Source organism: Nicotiana sylvestris, chromosome 3, assembly GCF_000393655.2.
Source record: "Nicotiana sylvestris chromosome 3, ASM39365v2, whole genome shotgun sequence".
Lineage (NCBI taxonomy): Eukaryota > Viridiplantae > Streptophyta > Magnoliopsida > Solanales > Solanaceae > Nicotiana > Nicotiana sylvestris.
The window spans coordinates 116,662,864-116,681,553 of NC_091059.1; the positions used below are offsets into that span (position 1 = coordinate 116,662,864).

Genomic DNA, 18,690 nt, shown 5'->3' on the forward strand with positions numbered 1-18,690 from the left:
GACAATTGTGAGCTTTTTAGCGATAGCCAGAGTGCAATTCATCTTGCCAAGAATCCAGTGTTTCATGCAAGATCGAAGCATATCCAGTTGAGGTATCATCATATCCGAGAGTTGATAAATGAAGGAACTCTTTCCCTGCAAAAAATACCAGGATCAAAGAACCCGCCAGACATGTTGACCAAAGTTGTCGGTGTTGACAAACTGAGGCTGTGCACTGCCTCAGTTAGCCTTCAAGACTGATAGCGTGAAGGCGCCATAAGAGAATAGCAAATCTTTTTTTTTTATTTTCTTTCTTGATGTAACATAGGTTTGAGGGGGAGATTGATAGGACCAAACCTATTGTTGTATGTGAAAGTAGACAAAACAAAAGAAAGAAAAAATCAAAAAGAGATGAAAATATGATGTAAGCGCTTACATTGACATTCTTGTGATGTAAGCGCTTACCTCGACATTCTTATGATGTAAGCGCTTACATCGTCATTCTTATGATGTAAGCACTTACCTCGGCAGGACATTCAAATACCTATAAATAGGGGTCTACATTTTCATTTGTAGATCATCCCAAAACTTCTTCTTTCTCTCTTCAATTAATAAAGAGCTATTCTTTGTGTAGCCGTGGAGTAGGTAAAAATTGCCGAACCACGTAAATCTTGTCTTGTCTTGTCTTGTGCAATTCATTACTTTTCTCTTTTAAATATCCTTTCCTTTTATTATCTTGACACGCTTCCCAACAATTCCTATTATGTCACTTTAGTAAAGGACTAGAAGCCAAAATATATTCCCGTTTTGCATTTGTTTGATTTTGATTTGTTTTATTCCTTCATTTGTTTGAGGGAATAGACGTAAGATGAGAAACAGAGAGAAACCAGGAAAGTCAAAATTGAGCAGTAAAACCTTGGTTATATATATTATGTAGTAGCTAGTTTGTCTGATTATGTAACCACAACATACTTTGATTAGGTTTTGGTAGAATGACAGATCAATATTTAGGTAGTCCTTAATTGGGAGTTGGGGACCTTTTATTTATATGATGGCTAGGCAAGGACAAGAAATAGAGCATAAAATTGGTAAGTTATTACCACAAATGACAAGGAAAATATCTCTTATAAGTGCTTATACATCTCTAATTGATGGTTAAGTTACACTATAAAGATAAATACTTTGCGACTCATTGCTCGCGTCACTAATAAGTTATTTTCTGTGGAATCTTCTTGAGTCGCCACTAGAAACTTTCCTTTTTGTGTCGTAAAGTGTTGTTGCCACAAAAACGGCACACTTGCTTTTTGTGGCAACTGCACGTGTTGTCATTAAAGTCATCATTGGAAATCTCATTTCTTGTAGTGAAAAACGGGTTCATTGTATCTATTCTGCATGATATGTCTAATTTAGAAAATTACCTGTATTCTATTTGCTATTTGAGGAAAGAGAAGATATAGTTTCTATTAAGCATAATCACAAATTTCCAAATAGAGAGGGGGAGAAGAAAGAGAGAACAATGTTCTCTTCAATTGATTCTACTGATGGGCTCATGATCACTATATTTAAGTTGCCTCTTCTTTGATGATAAGCTCAACATTTTCTCCAACAATTTTCTTCCAAAACCAATGTTCCCTCCACACTTTGTCCATTTTCTCAATAGGCAAATTCTTAGTCTCTGGCAAAAACCAGTAGACAAATGCAGTCATTATTGCCACCCAACCTCCAAAAAAGAAGAAAATCCCATACTTGAAATGACACAACATGGCTAAAAATGTTTGACCAACCAAGAAAGTGAAAAGAAAGTTCACTGCTACTGTAATACTTTGTCCAGCTGATCTTATCTCCAATGGGAATATCTCACTTGGAATTAACCATCCTAATGGCCCCCATGACAAACCAAAACCAGCTACGTAAATGCAAATCAACACCAATATTACAAATGCCCAAGCTTTACTCACTCCACCATGATCCCCTAACTTAGCTCCCATTAATCCTCCTACTATCATTTGTGTAACAAACATTTGTATTCCTCCAAAAATGAGCAGCCCTCTTCGGCCAACTTTATCCACAATCAGCATTGACATTGCAGTTGTAGCAATTCCAACAGCCCCTGTCACTACAGCAGATAAAAGAGCTGCACTTTCACCTAGTCCAATCGTTCGAAAAAGTATAGGAGCATAGAATGCAATGACATTAATTCCTGTCACTTGTTGGAAAAACGGTATTGCCACGGACATAACAAGTTGAGGCCTATATTTCCTTTGTAGAATGTTCTTAAAAGGGTGTTTGATTGTTTTTGAAGTTTCACTAGCTACAATAAGATCATCAAGTTCTGCTTGAACATCATCAGTGCCTCGGATTCTTTGTAGCATTCTTTTAACCTTTTCCCGATCATTGGTGCGTTGAATTAAGCTGTTGGGTGTTTCTGGGAGGAACAGTGCACCTAAAGTTAAAATGAATGCTGGGACTGCAGCCATAGCAAGGGACACTCTCCATCCCCAACCACCTTTAACCTTTTCAGTGCCATAATTTATAAGGTTTGCTATTAAAACTCCAATGCCTACACTGAGTTGAAAGCTATTGTTGATTCCTCCTCTGTACTTGGATGGTGCCATTTCTGAAAGATATAATGGTACAGCCTGCAAAATGGTAAAAACCAACTTAATCTTTAGATAGTTGATTGGGTTGTTTTAGTCCCAAAAAGGAATAAGAATAGTAAATTGGACAAAAGGAAACTCTTTGAGATTGCATTTTGAGACATTTCCCGTTTTTCCCAAGAGCGAAACACAGGATTTACGTCTTGAGTATTCCCGTTATTTCACTTTAGACGAAGGTGTTTGACCGGATACAGAAAGAAAGACTTTTGGTACCTACTAAAAATATATTTAAAATTTGTGGTCTTTAAACATGTCATGTTATTTCTATAGATATAAGAATATGTCATCATTGATAAAGTGAGAAATTACGTTTTTCTAAAAGGTCAAATATTTTGAGACAAATTCAGCTTGCCAAACGACTAATTTTTTCGACCCCATGTAGTGATATGTTACCTGATTTGCAAAACCAACGCCAACACCTAGTAAAACTCTGCCAAAGATAAGCATATAGATATTAAAAGCAGCACCACCAAGGGCTGCACCGGCTAGGAAATTAGCTCCTCCAAGAAGGATTGAGGCCTTACGACCAAATGTTCTGGTGACTGATGAAGCAATAAAAGTAGCAAAAAGACCAGCTACATATAAGGAGGATGTGAATGATGTCAACAATTGGCTGTCAAATTTGCAGTAGTTGCTAACTTCTTTGTCTTCTTTCATCTTTGTGTACACATCATGGAAAAACTTCTTTAGAAAAGGTTCCATGGATGTTACTCCACCTTCACATTTTCAGAAAGCTACTGTTAGTAAGATAAGATAAATTATGTAAAGCAATTGATTCATAGTAAAGGCTAGCCCGGTACACTAAGCTCTGCGCAGGGTCCGGAAGGGCCGGACCATATGGGTCTATTGTACGCAGCCTTACCCTGCGTTTCTTCAAGAGGTTGTTTCCCCGGCTCGAACCCGTGACCTCCTGGTCACATGGCAGCAACTTTACCAGTTACGTCAAGGCTCCCCTTCAAAGCAATTGATTCATAATATCAAAGGAAATAGCAGCTACATCTTGTGTTACATTTTTTCCTTTGGATAACTGAAACTTTTACAAGGTGTGTCTTAAGATTGTATAACATAGGGAAGTGCAAAAAATCAAACCTGAAATTCCAATATCATATCCAAAAATTACACCTCCCATAGCAGCCATCATACAAGCTAATATTACAAAAGATGTCAGCTTGCCATTGTACTGCCCATCCTCATTTGCTACTACTGATAACCCCCCTGCCATAGTTTCTTTTTAGCTTTAATTTTTTTTTTCAAGTGAACATGAATACTTAGAAGAAGTGAAGGAGTTAAGGGGGTAGGGAGATACAATCCTAGGACAAAAAAGGTAAGATTTTTAGCAGTCCAACTTGACTGCTAGAGATCAATATCAAATTTGGTCCACCCATGTGTGTCACGGAGTTGAATATTCAAATGTTCCTTTGTCTACTTTGTTTTCTTATTGCCTTCGCTATCAAGAATCGGCATTTTGCGTAATCAGAATGATTGGTCAAGTAAATAATTTGGTGTGTGAACTAATAAATAAATGATTCATCACTTGTATTTCCAGCATAATTGGTGCAAAGCGATATCTGGTAGTCGAGAGTCGAGACATGCTGAGAGAAGGGGCAAAAATGACATAGTCATCAGAAGAAAATCCAATAATTTACTAAGCTGATTCTGTGACATGATCACCAATCAAATAGTGATTTTTTCCTCCCTAACAAACTAGTTAAACTGATAAATGCAAAATTAGTGTAAGAACTTGAATAATTCATAAGCCAGCCTCTTCTTGTTGGTGTAAATACTAACTCGCATCGGGTGTATATCCAGCCCCCGGCTCCTTTCCACAATAGAAGGAAAATTGATATTCATGAGTCTTGGCTTTAATTTGTTTTCCAAAATGTTCTCGTATTGTGTTTGCAAACACTTCTGACATTAAAATTTTAAAAAAAAAATTACTACTAGTACTTCTTTTAGTCTGGAAAACGGGGGAAAAAAAAAAGGAAAGAAGACTAGCTTTATATTGTTTGAAAGTAACCAAAGAGCGCTCTCAGTTATTGGGGATAACCAAACAATTGATTTCTTCTGTCGTCTATTAGCTTATTTATTGGTCTGGAAAACAGAAAAGAAATAAAAAGGACTAGAACCAAAGAGCACCCTCAAATATATTTGGGTAAAATATAAAATTAACCCATCGGTCAAAATTAATTACATTCGCTAGCTATAATGTATATAAAATATGTCTATTATATATATATATAATACACATATATGTTGGGATATATATTATTAACCATTAGGTTTGGTTTAGATATAGTATTTATTATGAAATAATTGTTTATTCAGTTTTAATAAAGTTTTACATAGTTCATATATTAGTATGTGTCTTTTGCTTATATAGTAGATGATTTAGTGTATAGAGTTTAGCTTATACACGGAAGATTAAAGCATCGGCTCTTATAAGTATAAAATTTGAGTTCACAATCTAATGATGGAATTGGACAAACCATCAGAAATGATTGTAGCACAAGATTAAACATAATTTATCTTGATTTTGGGAATAGTTTAATTCAAACTTCTTATGCTAGTACATTTTGTATGTATTGCCCGGACCAAGTAGAGATAAATATTTTGTACTGACTTAATAAAATAAACTCTATAGCCATTAAATGTACTTATACTCTTAATCTTGATATAATTATTATTAGATGTGTATATTATTATTGTTTGATTTATTAAAAGATGAGATTCTTTCGTGGGTCAATATGCCTAGTAAAGTGGATAATAATAATGTACATTGGCGAAGTAATAGTTAGTTGATGAAATCTATGTCTCGATTTAGAGATTGATAATACACCTTTATGAAAGCTTATAAGTTTTCATGTGTAAACCTGGTCGGTGAATTTTGTATCCGACACATGAAATAAGTTAAGCGAAGGTCTAAAGGAAATAATCAATAAATTAAATCGTCAGTAATTTAATTTAATTTATTAGACTCTGAATCTTAACATATGAAGTTAAATAAGATTTAATGAATGAATTTCGAAATTGAATAAGGAGTGCAATTATGAATTTTTAGTAGAATAATTCGTAATTAGTTATGGTGGATATTAATTTCAAAAACTAGAAATTAATTTCATATTTGGAAGCCTTGTTAATTAAATTTTGTGGCCCCTACTGTGTCTAAATAATAGAAAATAAAGGAATCCTTTTTCTGGTGGGAAAAAAAATTCAATAGGTTTTGAAAAAGGATTTTAACCCTTAAAACTTGTGCTATAAATACATAAAATTTTCCACCTAGAGGGGGTAGAAGATGGTGGCCGAAATTTTCAGCCATTTTTCCTAGAAAATTTTGCCCACACGAAATTACTATTTTCGAATATTATTTGGGTAACACAATAGAAGACAGTGGAACATTCGGAGATCGTGATCGTTCGGGTGGTGGAGATTTCATTGAGTTGTTGTGGAATTGGAGGCTCACGTGATAGAGGAGTTTTTTTCACGCTTCAAGAGGTAATCCGTGAAATCCCGTTATACTAATAATCTAGATTACATATGATTTTGATACTGAATTACTTCCGCTGCTTATAATAATCCATCAATTGGTATCAGAGCCCACTCACATCTAATTATATAACTAGGTTTTTCATGAAACAAGAACATCGTGTTTATATGTGTTTTTGAATTACATGTATATGTGTAACAACCCGACCGGTTTTGAGCTTTTGCACTTCGCTCACCAGTTTTTGGGCATGACTAGCCCTATGTGATGTATTATGACTTATGTAAATCGTCAGTTTTGGTTTTCAGGGTAATCAGAATGAATTTGAAAGAACAGTTTTCAGTTTGAAGCTTAAAATTTGAAAGGTTTGACCAAGTTTTGACTTGTTAGTATATGACCTCAGATTGGAATTTTTATGATTTGGTTAGCTCCGTTAGGTGATTTGGGACTTAGGAGCGTGATCGGAATGCATTTTGGAGGTCCGTGGAAGGTTTAGGCTTGAATTGGCGAAATTGGGATTTTGGCGTTTTCTGGTTAATAGGTGTGATTTTGATATAGGGGTCGGAATGAAATTCCGGAAGTTGAAGTAGGTCCGTGGTGTCATTTGTGGTGTGTATGCAAACTTTCAAGTCATTCGGACGAGGTTTGATAGACTTTCTGATCGAAAGCGGAATTTGGATGTTTTTGGAATTCTTAGGCTTGAATCCGATGTGATTTTGGTGTTTTGATACTGTTTTGAGAGTTCCGAATGTTGGAACAAGTTTGAATAAGGTTATGGGATATGTTGGCATGTTTGGTTGAGGTTCCGGAGGCCTCGGGTGAGTTTCGGGTGGTTAACGGATCAATTCTTGAACTTTGGACTTGACAGTTTTGCTGGTTTTTGTTGCAAAGATTTTTGTTCATCGCGTTTGCGGAGGGTGCATCAGGTTCGCGAAGGGTGTTTTTTGTGGTGATGATTTTGTTCTACGCATTCGCGAAAGAGAGGATGCGAACGCGAAGGTGAAGGCAACATGTGCATCGCGGACACGTGATTGGGATCACGTTCGCGAAGAGGAGTAAGGTCGTTGGGCGCCCCAGGCCTTGAGCTATGCGTTCGCGAGATTATTATCGCGTTCGTGAAAGGATGGAATGGCGAAGCATCGCATTCGCGTGGCAGCGTCCACGTTCGCGAAGGGAAAAGTGGAGAGGCAGTGAATTTGGTCTACGCGAACGCGAGAGGGCGGTCGCGTTCTCGAAGAAGGAAAGTTTACCTGGGGCAGAATGTTTAAAAATGGGTTTCGCGACTTTTGGTATATTTTCTCCATTGTTGAACGATTTTTGGAGCTTTTGAGAAGGATTGAAGAGGGAATCGAAGGGAAACACTTGGAGGTAAGATTTTTGAACTCTATACTCAATCCTAATGTGATTTCTACCTAATTAATCATGGAATTTAAGCCTAAAAATTAGAAGTTAGGGCTTGAAAATTGGAGACCTAAATCTAAAAATTTGAGGGGTCATTTGTTTTCAGATTTTGATGTATTTGATATGTATGAACTCGTGAGGGTCTAAGGATTCTAGTTTTGTGTTTTTTATCGGAATTCAAGACGTGGGTCGGGTTTGGCCAATTTCAAGATTTTTGATGTAAATTGGTTATTTTCGAGTGGGCTTTGTTCTTTTCCCTTAGCATATTTTGATGGTATAATTATGTTTTTGGATAGATTTGGCGCATCCGGAGGCCGAGTCGAGAGGCAAAGGCATCGCGGGCTAGAGTTTGGACCGGATAGAGGTAAGTAATGATTGTAAATGTCTGTCCTGAGGGTATGAAACCCTAGACTTCATATCATTATGCTACTTTGAGGTGAAACACACGCTAGATGACGAGCGTGGGGTCGTGCACCGTTGGGGATTGTGACGTAGTCCGTCCTGTATGACTGTTAAGTCGTGTATTTGATTGTGAACTGTTTGATATCATTGTATTTTGGAAATTATTACCATATTTTGCGTTGAATGCCATATTTGGGCTTCGTGTCAATTGTTTTGGACCCTTAGGGAAGTTTTACCACTATTCCTCACTGTTTTTACTTCATATTTGTACTTAGTCGTGCTGTATTCTACTATTTTCATAACTTAGCCATATTTACTCCGTTTTGATATTTTAAATGATATTTTGGGCTGAATATCATGTCTTACTATTGGCCGAGTGGCATGAGAGATTTTTTAACTGAGTGAGGCCGAGGGCCTGTGTTGTGAGGATACTGTGGGATCGGGCTGCACGCCGCAGCAGTGTTGTACTGATTCATGATTTTTAGGCCGAGGGCCTGATTTGTTACGCCACGAGGTGGCTTGATATGAGGCTGAGAGCCTGTTTGATTATGCCACGAGATGACTTGTTATTGTGCTTGGTCCGTAAGGGGCCCCTCCCGAAGTCTGTACACCCCTAGTGAGCGCAGGTATCCTGAGTGAGTGATATATTGATTATGCCACGAGATGGCTTGTTATTGCACTTGGGCCGTAAGGGGTCCCTCTCGGAGTTTGTAGTGAGTGCGGGTACCTAGTGTGAGATGTGATATTGCCCGAGGGGCTGATGTTGTTTCATGTTATTACCCGAGGGGCGGTTCTTGATTTATGTTATGCTCGAGAGGCTAATTTCGAGTGATTGTGAGGTAGCCCGAGGGGCTGGTTTTTTTGATATTATGCCCGAGGAGCAGTTTATGGTACATATTTTCCCGAGGGGCTGTTTACATTTCTATCATTTTTTTACTCACTGTTTTTATCACTCGTTTGAACCATTGAAAGTTGTTTAAAAAGGGTTTTACTGAAATTGAGCTTGATTTACGAAGAAAACATTTTTGTACTGTTTTGGAAAGGTACTGCATTTGCTGTAGTGTTACGATGTGTTTTACTTGTTTTCCTACTGCTCAACTTTCATTTACCTTTATTACGTACTAAGTTGGCGTACTCACATTACTCCCTGCACCTTGTGTGCATATTCAGGGAATTTCTGAACCCGGTAGCGGGTGTTGATAGCTCAGTGGCAGAGTCATCGGAGTTAGCAAGGTAGCTGCCTGACGTTCGCAGCACTGCTTTTCTCCCTCTTGTCTTCCTTAGACTGTATTTAGTACATTTTCAGAACTTTCGTTGTATTCAGACCTTAGTAGATGCTCGTGACTTGTGACACCCCGATGTCGGACTTGTGTATATATTCCGCACTGTTCATTTAGACTTTCATTATAAAATATTTGATTAATTAAAGACTTAAAAATGACTTTTATTTATTAAATGGTTAATTCAGGAGTTGTATCGATTGGCCTAGTTTCACGATAGGCGCCATCATGACTGGGTCGATTTAGGGTCGTGACAAGTTGGTATCAGAGCCTAGGTTACATAGGTCTTACGAGTCATGGGCAGGTTTAGTAGAGTCTCGCGGATCGGTACGAACACGTCTGTACTTATCCTCGGGATGCTGCATAACCTTTAGGAAAAACTTCACATTCTTGAATTCTTATCGTGCGTCCCTGATTTAGTTTGAAATATAACTCTTTGAATTCCTTCCATGCGTTTGTATACGTGCATGAGCGCTCGGTATCAGCTGTGCATTAACGGTTTGTGATTCCCTGATCGAGGGGCGAGATGTGATCTCTGTGTGTTGATGTTGGGCCAGTCTAGAGGACTTGAGGCCGGATTTTGCTTATAGCTTGAGCTCTGAGGCGTTGATCGTGTGAGCATGTGCTATTGGATCTATATGTCCGATAGTGTCCCTATTAGTGGGAGCGATGACTGGATAGCTACGTGACGGGTGTGATGTAACTGCGAGATATGTTCATATGAATTGAATGAGACGAGAAGGGTCTGCCTGAGGATAGAAAGAACTATTTGGTGATTGATTTCCATCTTGATTTGATGTATAGCCCCGAGTTTTGAGAGTATGAAGAATATTTTCATGTTTTCTAGTTTGGGAGTAAAGTAAATTTCATGTTGCGATATGAGTTCAGACTCAGGAAGATTAAGTGACTGCGTAATGTTTATGACGGTGGAAGGGTATAAAAAGATGTTAGTTGGAGGCGAAGCAAGTGGGTTATCTCCTGCTGGTGTTCTAAAGTTTGTGCAATCCTTATGTTGTCTATTAGAAGATCTCATTTACAAATGAAGTATGTGTGTTGCAATTTAAATTTGGGTCTCTTAAAAGAGTGGGCTTGACTGTTACGAGAGTAAATGCGAGATTTGCAGAAGATTTAAAGTAATAAATGGTCTGTGTTTCATGAGCTTATAAAGGATTGAGTTTAATCTCACTATGATATTATGGAAGTAACAGAGTATATGCATTATGAGTTGTTGTGTGTGTTTTGATCTATGACTTCGAGCCAAGTGGGGGAGTCTGCTATTGATTAGCTGATTGCACGGTTATGTGCTATGTTTGTTCCAGTTTGAGGCATACGGGTGAATCAGTTATGGCCTACGAAGATTGAGACCAAGGATGGATCGAGTAAAGGAAAATTTTGACAAAGGTTATGTTATGCTTCATATGTGTATGAGAATCACGGAATGTCTTGAGTGGTTATTGGTAAAGGATGTGCGGTGCATTGAGCAGGAAGTTGCTTGGTTGCATTAAGGTGAGATTACATTCTGGGGTGTCGGAGCACCAATGGAGCACAGGTCATCCGACCCGTTTGATCAGTCTAATTGCGGTTTGAGTGGAGTGGATGACTCTCGAGAATGTTTCTAATGGGTTCAAGATTTTACATGTAATAATTGGAGATATTCAAGTTGTATAATTGGCTAGAAACTGAAGTTTGCATTGGAGGGTGTCAAGACTCGTGGTATTTCAATATCATTAGGGGATTCTATATATTAGTATCGGGAGGTGAATGTAATGGCTTTCGGTTCGCAATGAGGCACTTTAGTGTAGGTATTTTGAATGTGAGGCATTTGGGAATATTTAAGAGAGTATTCAGCGGCTTTTGAGCCTTAGATAATGTGGTTTTATGCTTGGGTCTCGTGTGGTGAGTCTGGGTTAAGGAATTGTGGTGTTATAGCAAGAAGAAGTATCAAGTTGAAGGTAAATCAGAAGGAACTTGGCTAGATGAGATAACTTGGTAGTAGGCCGGATCGGCACTGTAAGGATATGACTAGTTCTTTGGGTGCTTACGAGGTAATGAATTTCTACAGGTGTTTCGCGGCAATTCTCTTGGGTTTTAGTGGCCTGCATAGCTTGGTTGAGTTAGAAGGATTCAGTCCTGACGATTTAGTTTTGTGCAAATGGAATTCAGAGAGTTCTTGATGGTTTCTACCATGGTTAGAGATGTATATTTTCTACGAGCGTAAGGAGCATGAGATGTATAGTGATCTTCTTCTGGATGGGATCAATGGAAAGTTCTTGGCTAGTGAGAGCGTAGTTGCTTGTGGCTCAGAATGGATATGAAGTTCTCAAGGTTACCCTAGGGCGGTATGATATATGCAGTAGGTTGTGTAGGATTAAGATTGCATATGTAAGGTCACGGTTTAGATTTGAAAGGAAGGTCACAAATTCTTAGATAGCATGGGCAGTTTCAGATGACTAGATAAATGAGATAGCGGATTGGTGTGGCTTGATGAGGGTATACATTTTAGAAAGGGCGATGTGTTTGAGTTGATGATACTTCATTAGTATTGCGGCACTCTCTTGTTGGATCGACTGCTGACATTCGAATTTGCTTAGTGGCACATAAGAATTATAGGAGTACCTATCGTGGGATGATTGGGTATTAGAGGTGTGTCGTATATTCGGACGGCGGAGTTGGGATCGGATATGGTGATTCGCGTGCTATATGGATTTGGAGACTAGGAGTTCTCATGAACAGGTTAGGTCGTGGTTGTGGACCGCGTATATCGATCTTGTGTTGTAACTTTTGGGGGTTTGGAGACCCAAGTGGATCCGTGTTGCTTGGTATGCTAGATTTTGGTGTGGTATTGTGTATGTACTAGTTGTTTTCCATGTCGTGCTATTCTGGACTGTTACGCTAAGACGACGGTGTTGGATATGCCCAGGATGCCATGGATTGAGTGGCGAGGTTCGACGGATTATGCTTTCAGTAGGGAGGTTTCACTTTCGAAGACCCAGCGGATGGCTGGGAAGGGTTGTTTTCTTATTTGGCCTTCATGATGGATGTCAGTGCAGAGACTCCTACCATTGATTTAATTCTGGTGATGAGGGGTTCTTTCGGATGTGTTTCCTGTTGCCGGGCATGTCGCCGGATAGGGTTATTGATTTCGATATTGATTTGGTGCCGGGCACTATATCATATGGCACCTGCGAATTTAAAGGAGTTGAAGGAGCAACTTCAGGAACTCCTTGATAAGGGATTCATTGGTAGGCCAATATGGAGGTGTGTTCTACATCGAGTCGGCTTGGTGGATGCCGAGTTGTATTGTTGAGGGATGTGTTGATTCGATTGTTATTGAGCTTATTAGAAATCTGGGGAGGCCTATGAGTTGCCTTTCCATGTTGCTAGGCATTAGGATTTGTTGGTTGTGGGCATGTGGTGCATTTTTATTGGGGTCTCTTAGTGGAATTCGAGCGGAAAGAGCATTGGGTATTGCTTGGCGGAGGGCGTATCGCTTGTGACCTTTCGGGTTTGTGTAATGTTATGTCAATTGCTTCACCGTGGTTATGATGACTTGCTTTTGGTTCTAGACATCAAATTTGCATGTGGTTATCGATTTTGAGCATAGACTTGAGGTGTTTCATGTGGACCTGTGTTTGGATAGGGTCGCGCATTGCAGCAAGTTATGTGGAGGTATGATCCTTCAGGTTAGATTCGTGTGTTCTAGTTCTACGATGTGTGACGAGTTCTCAGCATTGTGTGTAGTGGTACTGGTGAGCTTGCGGTACAACCCTTTCATTTGGGTAATTTTCATGATTCGAGTATGTTCGGATTATTGCTTATTAGTGTGCGGATTGCATGAGTTATGGCTTTGGTTTGTATTGATGTGTCGTGTCACCAGAGTAGTTGTGTTGGATTAGATGAGATCGTTGGGATCTATAATGAATACAAACAGATTTGATTGCAGCATGTTGGAAGGATAATATCGAGGTTCGGCTCAGAAATTTGCTATGGTCTTTGCCAAAGGAGAAGTGGCTTCACAAATGGTTGATCTGAGGAATGGTTATGACTTTATATGTGTTTCATTTATCATTGGCAGTATACAGAAGTGTTGGAATGAGGCTTTATTAGATAAGAGGCTTATTATCGATATTCGGTTGTTTTGAGCAACTGCTGTGATTAGAAATTATCGCTATGAGTGTTTGAGTTATGTGGTACATCATGTAATTGCATCTGAGGTTGCAGGTATGGTTTGTTACAGCTTGTTCGGGCTTATTCAGAGTATAAATGTGAGATTCTAATCTTGTAAAGGATTCAAGAAGTGGAAATGTGGCTCTAAGGTTTATAGGATAAGTTGGATTGCGAAACTTCAGTTACATTGTGTTATCGGACCTATATGAGATAGGGTGATGTGGGATCACCCCCGGGTATGTGCATGGTAAGGTTACACAACAACTTGATGGGTTTCGGAACAACTCTGGGCACGTTCGAGGATGGTCGTATGTTTAAGTGGGGGAGGATGTAACAACCCGACCGGTTATTTTGAGCTTTTGCACTTCGCTCTCCAGTTCTCGGGCATGACTAGCCCCGTGTGATATATTATAACTTATGTAAATAATCGGTTTTGGTTTTCAGGGTAATCAGAATGAATTTGGAAGAACAGTTCTCAGTTTGAAGCTTAAAATTTGAAAGGTTTGACCAAGTTTCGACCTGTTAGTATATGACCTCGGATTGGAAGGTTCAGGCTTGAATTGGCAAAATTGAGATTTTGGCATTTTCCGGTTGATAGGTAAGATTTTGATATAGGGGTCGGAATGGAATTCTGGAAGTTGGAGTAGGTCCGTGGTGTCATTTGTGACGTGTGTGCAAAATTTCAGGTCATTCAGGTGAGGTTTGATAGACTTTCTGATAGAAAGCGGAATTTGGAAGTTTTTAGAATTCTTAGGCTTGAATCCAATGTGATTTTGGTGTTTTGATGTTGTTTTGAGCGTTCCGAAGGTTGGAACAAGTTTGAATGAGGTTATGGGATATGTTGGCATGTTTGGTTGAGGTCCCGGGGGCCTCGGGTGAGTTTCGGAAGGTTAAAGGGTCAATTCTTGGACTTTGGACTTGGCAGTTTTGCTGGTTTTTGTTGTAGAGATTTTTGTTTATCGCATTCGCGGAGGGTGCATCACGTTCGCAAAGGGTGTTTTCTGTGGTGATTATTTTGGTCTACGCGTTCACAAAGGAGAGGACACGAACACGAAGGTGAAGACAACATGTGCATCTCGGACGCATGATTGGGATCACGTTCGCGAAGAGGAGTGAGGTCGTTTGGCACCCCAGGACCTTGAGCTATGAGTTCGCGAGATTATTATCGCATTAGCGAAAGTCTGGAATGGCGAAGCATCGCATTCGCGTGGCAGCATCCGCGTTCGCGAAGGGAAAAGTGGACAGGCAGTGAATTTGGTCCATGCGAACGCAAGAGGTCGGTCGCGTTCGCGAAGAAGGAAATTTTACCTGGGGCAGAATGTTTAAAAGTGGGTTTCGCGACTTTTGGTCTATTTTCTCAATTGTTGAACGATTGTTGTAGCTTTTGAGAAGGGTTGAAGAGGAAATCAAACGAAAACACTTGGAGGTAAGATTTTTGAACTCTATACTCAATCCTAATGTGATTTCTATATAATTAATCATGGATTTTATGGACTTTAAGCCTAAAAATTGAAAGTTAGGGCTTGAAAATTGGAGAGCTAAATCTAGGAATTTGAGGGGTCATTTGTGGTCGGATTTTGATGTATTTGATATGTATTAACTCGTGAGGGTGTAAGGATTCTAGTTTTCTAATTTTTATCGAAATCCGAGACGTGGCCGGGGGGGGGGGGGGGTCGGGTTTTGCCAATTTTGGGATTTGTGATGTAAATTGGTTATTTTCGAGTGGGCTTTGTCCCCTTAGCATATTTTGATGGTATAATTCTGTTTTTGGATAGATTTGGAGCATCCGGAGGCCGAGTCGAGAGACAAAGGCATCGCGGGTTAGAGTTTGGACTGGATAGAGGTAAGTAATGATTGTTTTCCTGAGGGTATGAAACCCCGGACTTCACATCGTTGTGCTACTTTGAGGTGACACACACGCTAGATGACGAGCGTGGGGTCGTGCACCGTTGGGGATTGTGACGTAGTCCGTCCCGTATGACTGTTAAATCGCATATTTGGTTGTGAATTATTTGATATCATTGTGTTTTGGAAATTATTACCATATTTTGGGTTGAATGCCATATTTGGGCGCCGTACCAATTGTTTTGGACCCTTAGGGGATTTTTACCACTATTCCTCACTGTTTTTACTTCATATTTGTACTCAGTCGTGCTGTACTCTACTGTTTTCATAACTCAGGCATATTTACTCCATTTTGATATTTTAAATGATATTTTGGGCTGAGCATCATGTTTTACTGTTGCCCGAGTGGCATGAGATTTTTTGATTGAGTGAGGCCGAGGGCCTGTGTTGTGAGGATACTGTGGGATCGGGCTACGCGCCGCAACAGTGCTGTACTGATTCATGATTTTGAGGCCGAGGGCCTGATTTGTTACGCCACGAGATGGCTTGATATGAGGCCGAGAGCCTGTTTGATGATGCCACGAGATGGCTTGTTATTGCGCTTAGGCCGTAAGGGGCACCTTCCGGAGTCTGTACACCCCTAGTGAGTGCGGGTACCCTGAGTGAGTGATATATTGATTATGCCACGAGATGGCTTGTTATTGCGCTTGTGCCGTAAGGGCCCCCTCCCGAAGTCTGTACACCCCAGTGAGCACAGGTACCTAGTGTAAAATGTGATGTAGCCCGATGGGCTGATGTTGTTCCATGTTATTGCCCGAAGGGCGGTTCTTGATTTATGTTATGCCCGAGGGGATGATTACGAGTGATTGTGAGGTAGCTCGAGGGGCTGGTTCTGTTGATATTATGCCCAAGGAGCAGTTTCTGGTACATATTTTGCCCGAGGGGCTGTTTACGTTTCTATCATTTTTTTGCTCACTGTTTTTATCACTCGTTTGAAACCATTGAAAGTTGTTTAAAAAGGGTTTTACTAAAACTGAGCTTGATTTATGAAGAAAACGTTTCTGTATTGTTTTGGAAAGGTATTGCATTTGCTGTAGTGTTACGTTGTGTTTTACGTGTTTTCCTACTGATCAACTTTCATTTAACTTTATTACTTACTGAGTTGGTGTACTCACATTACTCCCTGTACCTTGTGTGCAGATTCAGGGAATTTCTGAACCCGGTAGCGGGTGTTGATAGCTCAGTGGCAGAGTCATCAGAGTTAGCAAGGTAGCTGCCCGACGTTCACATCACTGCTTTTCTCCCTCTTGTTTTCCTTAGACTGTATTTAGTACATTTTCAAAACTTTAGTTGTATTCAAACCTTTGTAGAGGCTCGTAACTTGTGACACCCCGATGTCGGGCTTGTGTATATATTCCGCACCGTTCATTTAGACTTTCATTATGAAATATTTGATTAATTAAAGACTTAAAAATGACTTTATTGATTAAATGGTTATCTCGAGAGTTGTGTCGGCTGACCTAGTTTTACGATAGGCGCCATCACGACCGGATCGGTTTAGGATCGTGACAATATGTTATTTTTTGAAAAACTATACTGCTATTTTGTGAATTAACTGTGCAAAATTTTTGGATTATTCATGTAATCATGAGATGTCTGTTTTTTTATTGATATTTGATTGGGATTATTTGGATTTATTTTTGGTTTAGAAATCGCAAAACCCGATTATGACCGTACTGCCGGTGTTTTCGGAGGTCAACGAACTTGACGGATTCCGATTGAACCAAAATTTTGGTGGGTTCATCGAAAATGATGTGGTGAGAAAAACTCACTGCTTTTGCAGTAAATCGTGGTGTTTTTCTGCGTTTTGAAGTCGTTTAGATTGTATTTTGGTCATTTTCCCATTTTTTGGAAATTATTTCTTAATCATTTTAATTCGTTTTTAATTCAATGGTAGTGAGGGTGACTTCCCATGGTCTCCATGATTAAATACTAGTGATACAAGATATACTTGATATTGTGTGATGATATAATTATTTTGTAAGAAAGTAAAACTCTGTGTGATATCTTGGATGACTAATGATTGGTGCGTTTGGCATACTTGTTCCTTTTTTTTAAATTTCAGTTTATGTCTTCATGCCCAATGTGATTACTGGTTTTGGATTTTCGATGAAGAATTTCGTTCTCTGGTCGGAGGTTATAATTAAGTGAAATATGACAGTATTTTGTATGAGTTTCATATTATTGGTATAGATTTTAATCTATGGTCCATATTCTGCCATAAAATAATTTTATGAGCTACATGTATATTCACTTGTAAATTGAGAATTTTATGAGTAATAATTAGTTACCACTAAAGTGATTTATTTATTTGAACTCATAGAAATTTTTTAATAAATTGTACATGTGAAATTATGTCTATTCGTGGATTGAGAATTATGATTAATAAGTAAGATCCACAAAATGATCTATTTATTAGAGTCATTAAAATCTGCTTAATCTACCATGTGAAATCTACCATGTGAAATTATCCAGATCTACATTAGTGGTGGAGGTTTTTAACTAGAAAAGAATTTTATCTTTGGGTACTACTAAGACCAACTCCATCCATGAGAAGAGATATTGGGGTTTTCGCCGATCGACATAAAATATGATATCTTAGGCTCTTGTATGTTTAATAAAAGGATAATTTAATGCAAAAAGAGATATTATGTATCCTAGAAATAGGTATAACATAATATATTCCTTGAGGCCATAGTATAATTATAAGGAGAATGAAAATCAATATCATATTTATTTTAATTCATGAAAACTGCTTTAAAATGGTTATTCTCCGAGTTTGGTTACAGGCTGGTGGTCATGAATTTGACGAACTCCAATTGACCTAAAACTTGGTAGGTTCATCGAAAACAATCTAATGAGAAAAACTCATTGCTATGCAGTGAATCATGTTGTTTTTCAGCATTTTGAGGTCATTTAGATGGATTTTCAAGCAGTTTATTAAATTGAATTTGTTATGAATGTGAAAAATTATTCTTTATATATTGGCTATATTTGTGTTAAATATGGAACATGATGATTTAACTTGATATGATATATAGAAAGAATGCAAATCACATGGATGTAATCCTAAATACGCAAAAAATAGTTTATTCGAATTTGGTCTAGTTTTTTGGCGATCGTGAATTTCACGAGCTCCGTGGGAGATTGTATTTGGTAGGATCATCGGAAACGATCAGTTAAGAAGAACTCACTGCTATGCAGTGAATCACATCGTATTTTGACGATTCAGGATCGTTTAGATGAGTTTTTTTGGAGGTTTCGCGGAATAAAATATGATTTACATACGAAATTCATTCTTTCTGTCATTAATTTATTTGTCTAATCTGGAATATGATAACACATGTTGATTTGATATGAATTGGTATATGATAAGAATGTAAGTCATAGTTTAAATTCTTAAAAAATGCTTAAAATT

At 38.7% G+C, this 18,690-nt stretch overlaps 1 protein-coding gene across 2 annotated transcripts; it reads right to left on the reverse strand.

Moving 5' to 3' along the window:
- Positions 1–1,420: 1,420 nt before the first annotated feature.
- LOC104232401 (hexose carrier protein HEX6) lies at positions 1,421–3,975 on the reverse strand. Of its 2 annotated transcripts, none has more exons than XM_009785587.2 (3): positions 3,726–3,975; positions 3,030–3,352; positions 1,421–2,618 (listed from the first exon to the last, which is right to left on the reverse strand). In XM_009785587.2, the coding sequence occupies exons 1-3, from the start codon at positions 3,856–3,858 to the stop codon at positions 1,542–1,544; spliced, it is 1,533 nt and encodes a 510-aa protein (XP_009783889.1). In that variant the 5' UTR covers positions 3,859–3,975; the 3' UTR covers positions 1,421–1,541. The 2 variants fall into 2 exon arrangements, with proteins under 2 accessions (XP_009783889.1, XP_070027072.1); XM_070170971.1 differs by lacking the exon at positions 3,726–3,975 and adding an exon at positions 3,499–3,703.
- Between the last annotated feature and the right edge of the window lie 14,715 nt (positions 3,976–18,690).

Coding starts and splice junctions, on each gene's coding strand:
- LOC104232401 (XM_009785587.2), bottom strand. CDS start 3,858: ATGGCAGGGGGGTTATCAGTAGTAGCAAATGAGGATGGGCAGTACAAT. Junction 3,353..3,725: donor ATATGATATTGGAATTTCAG/GTTTGATTTTTT, acceptor GAAAATGTGAAG/GTGGAGTAACATCCATGGAA. Junction 2,619..3,029: donor GCGTTGGTTTTGCAAATCAG/GTAACATATCAC, acceptor ACCATTTTGCAG/GCTGTACCATTATATCTTTC.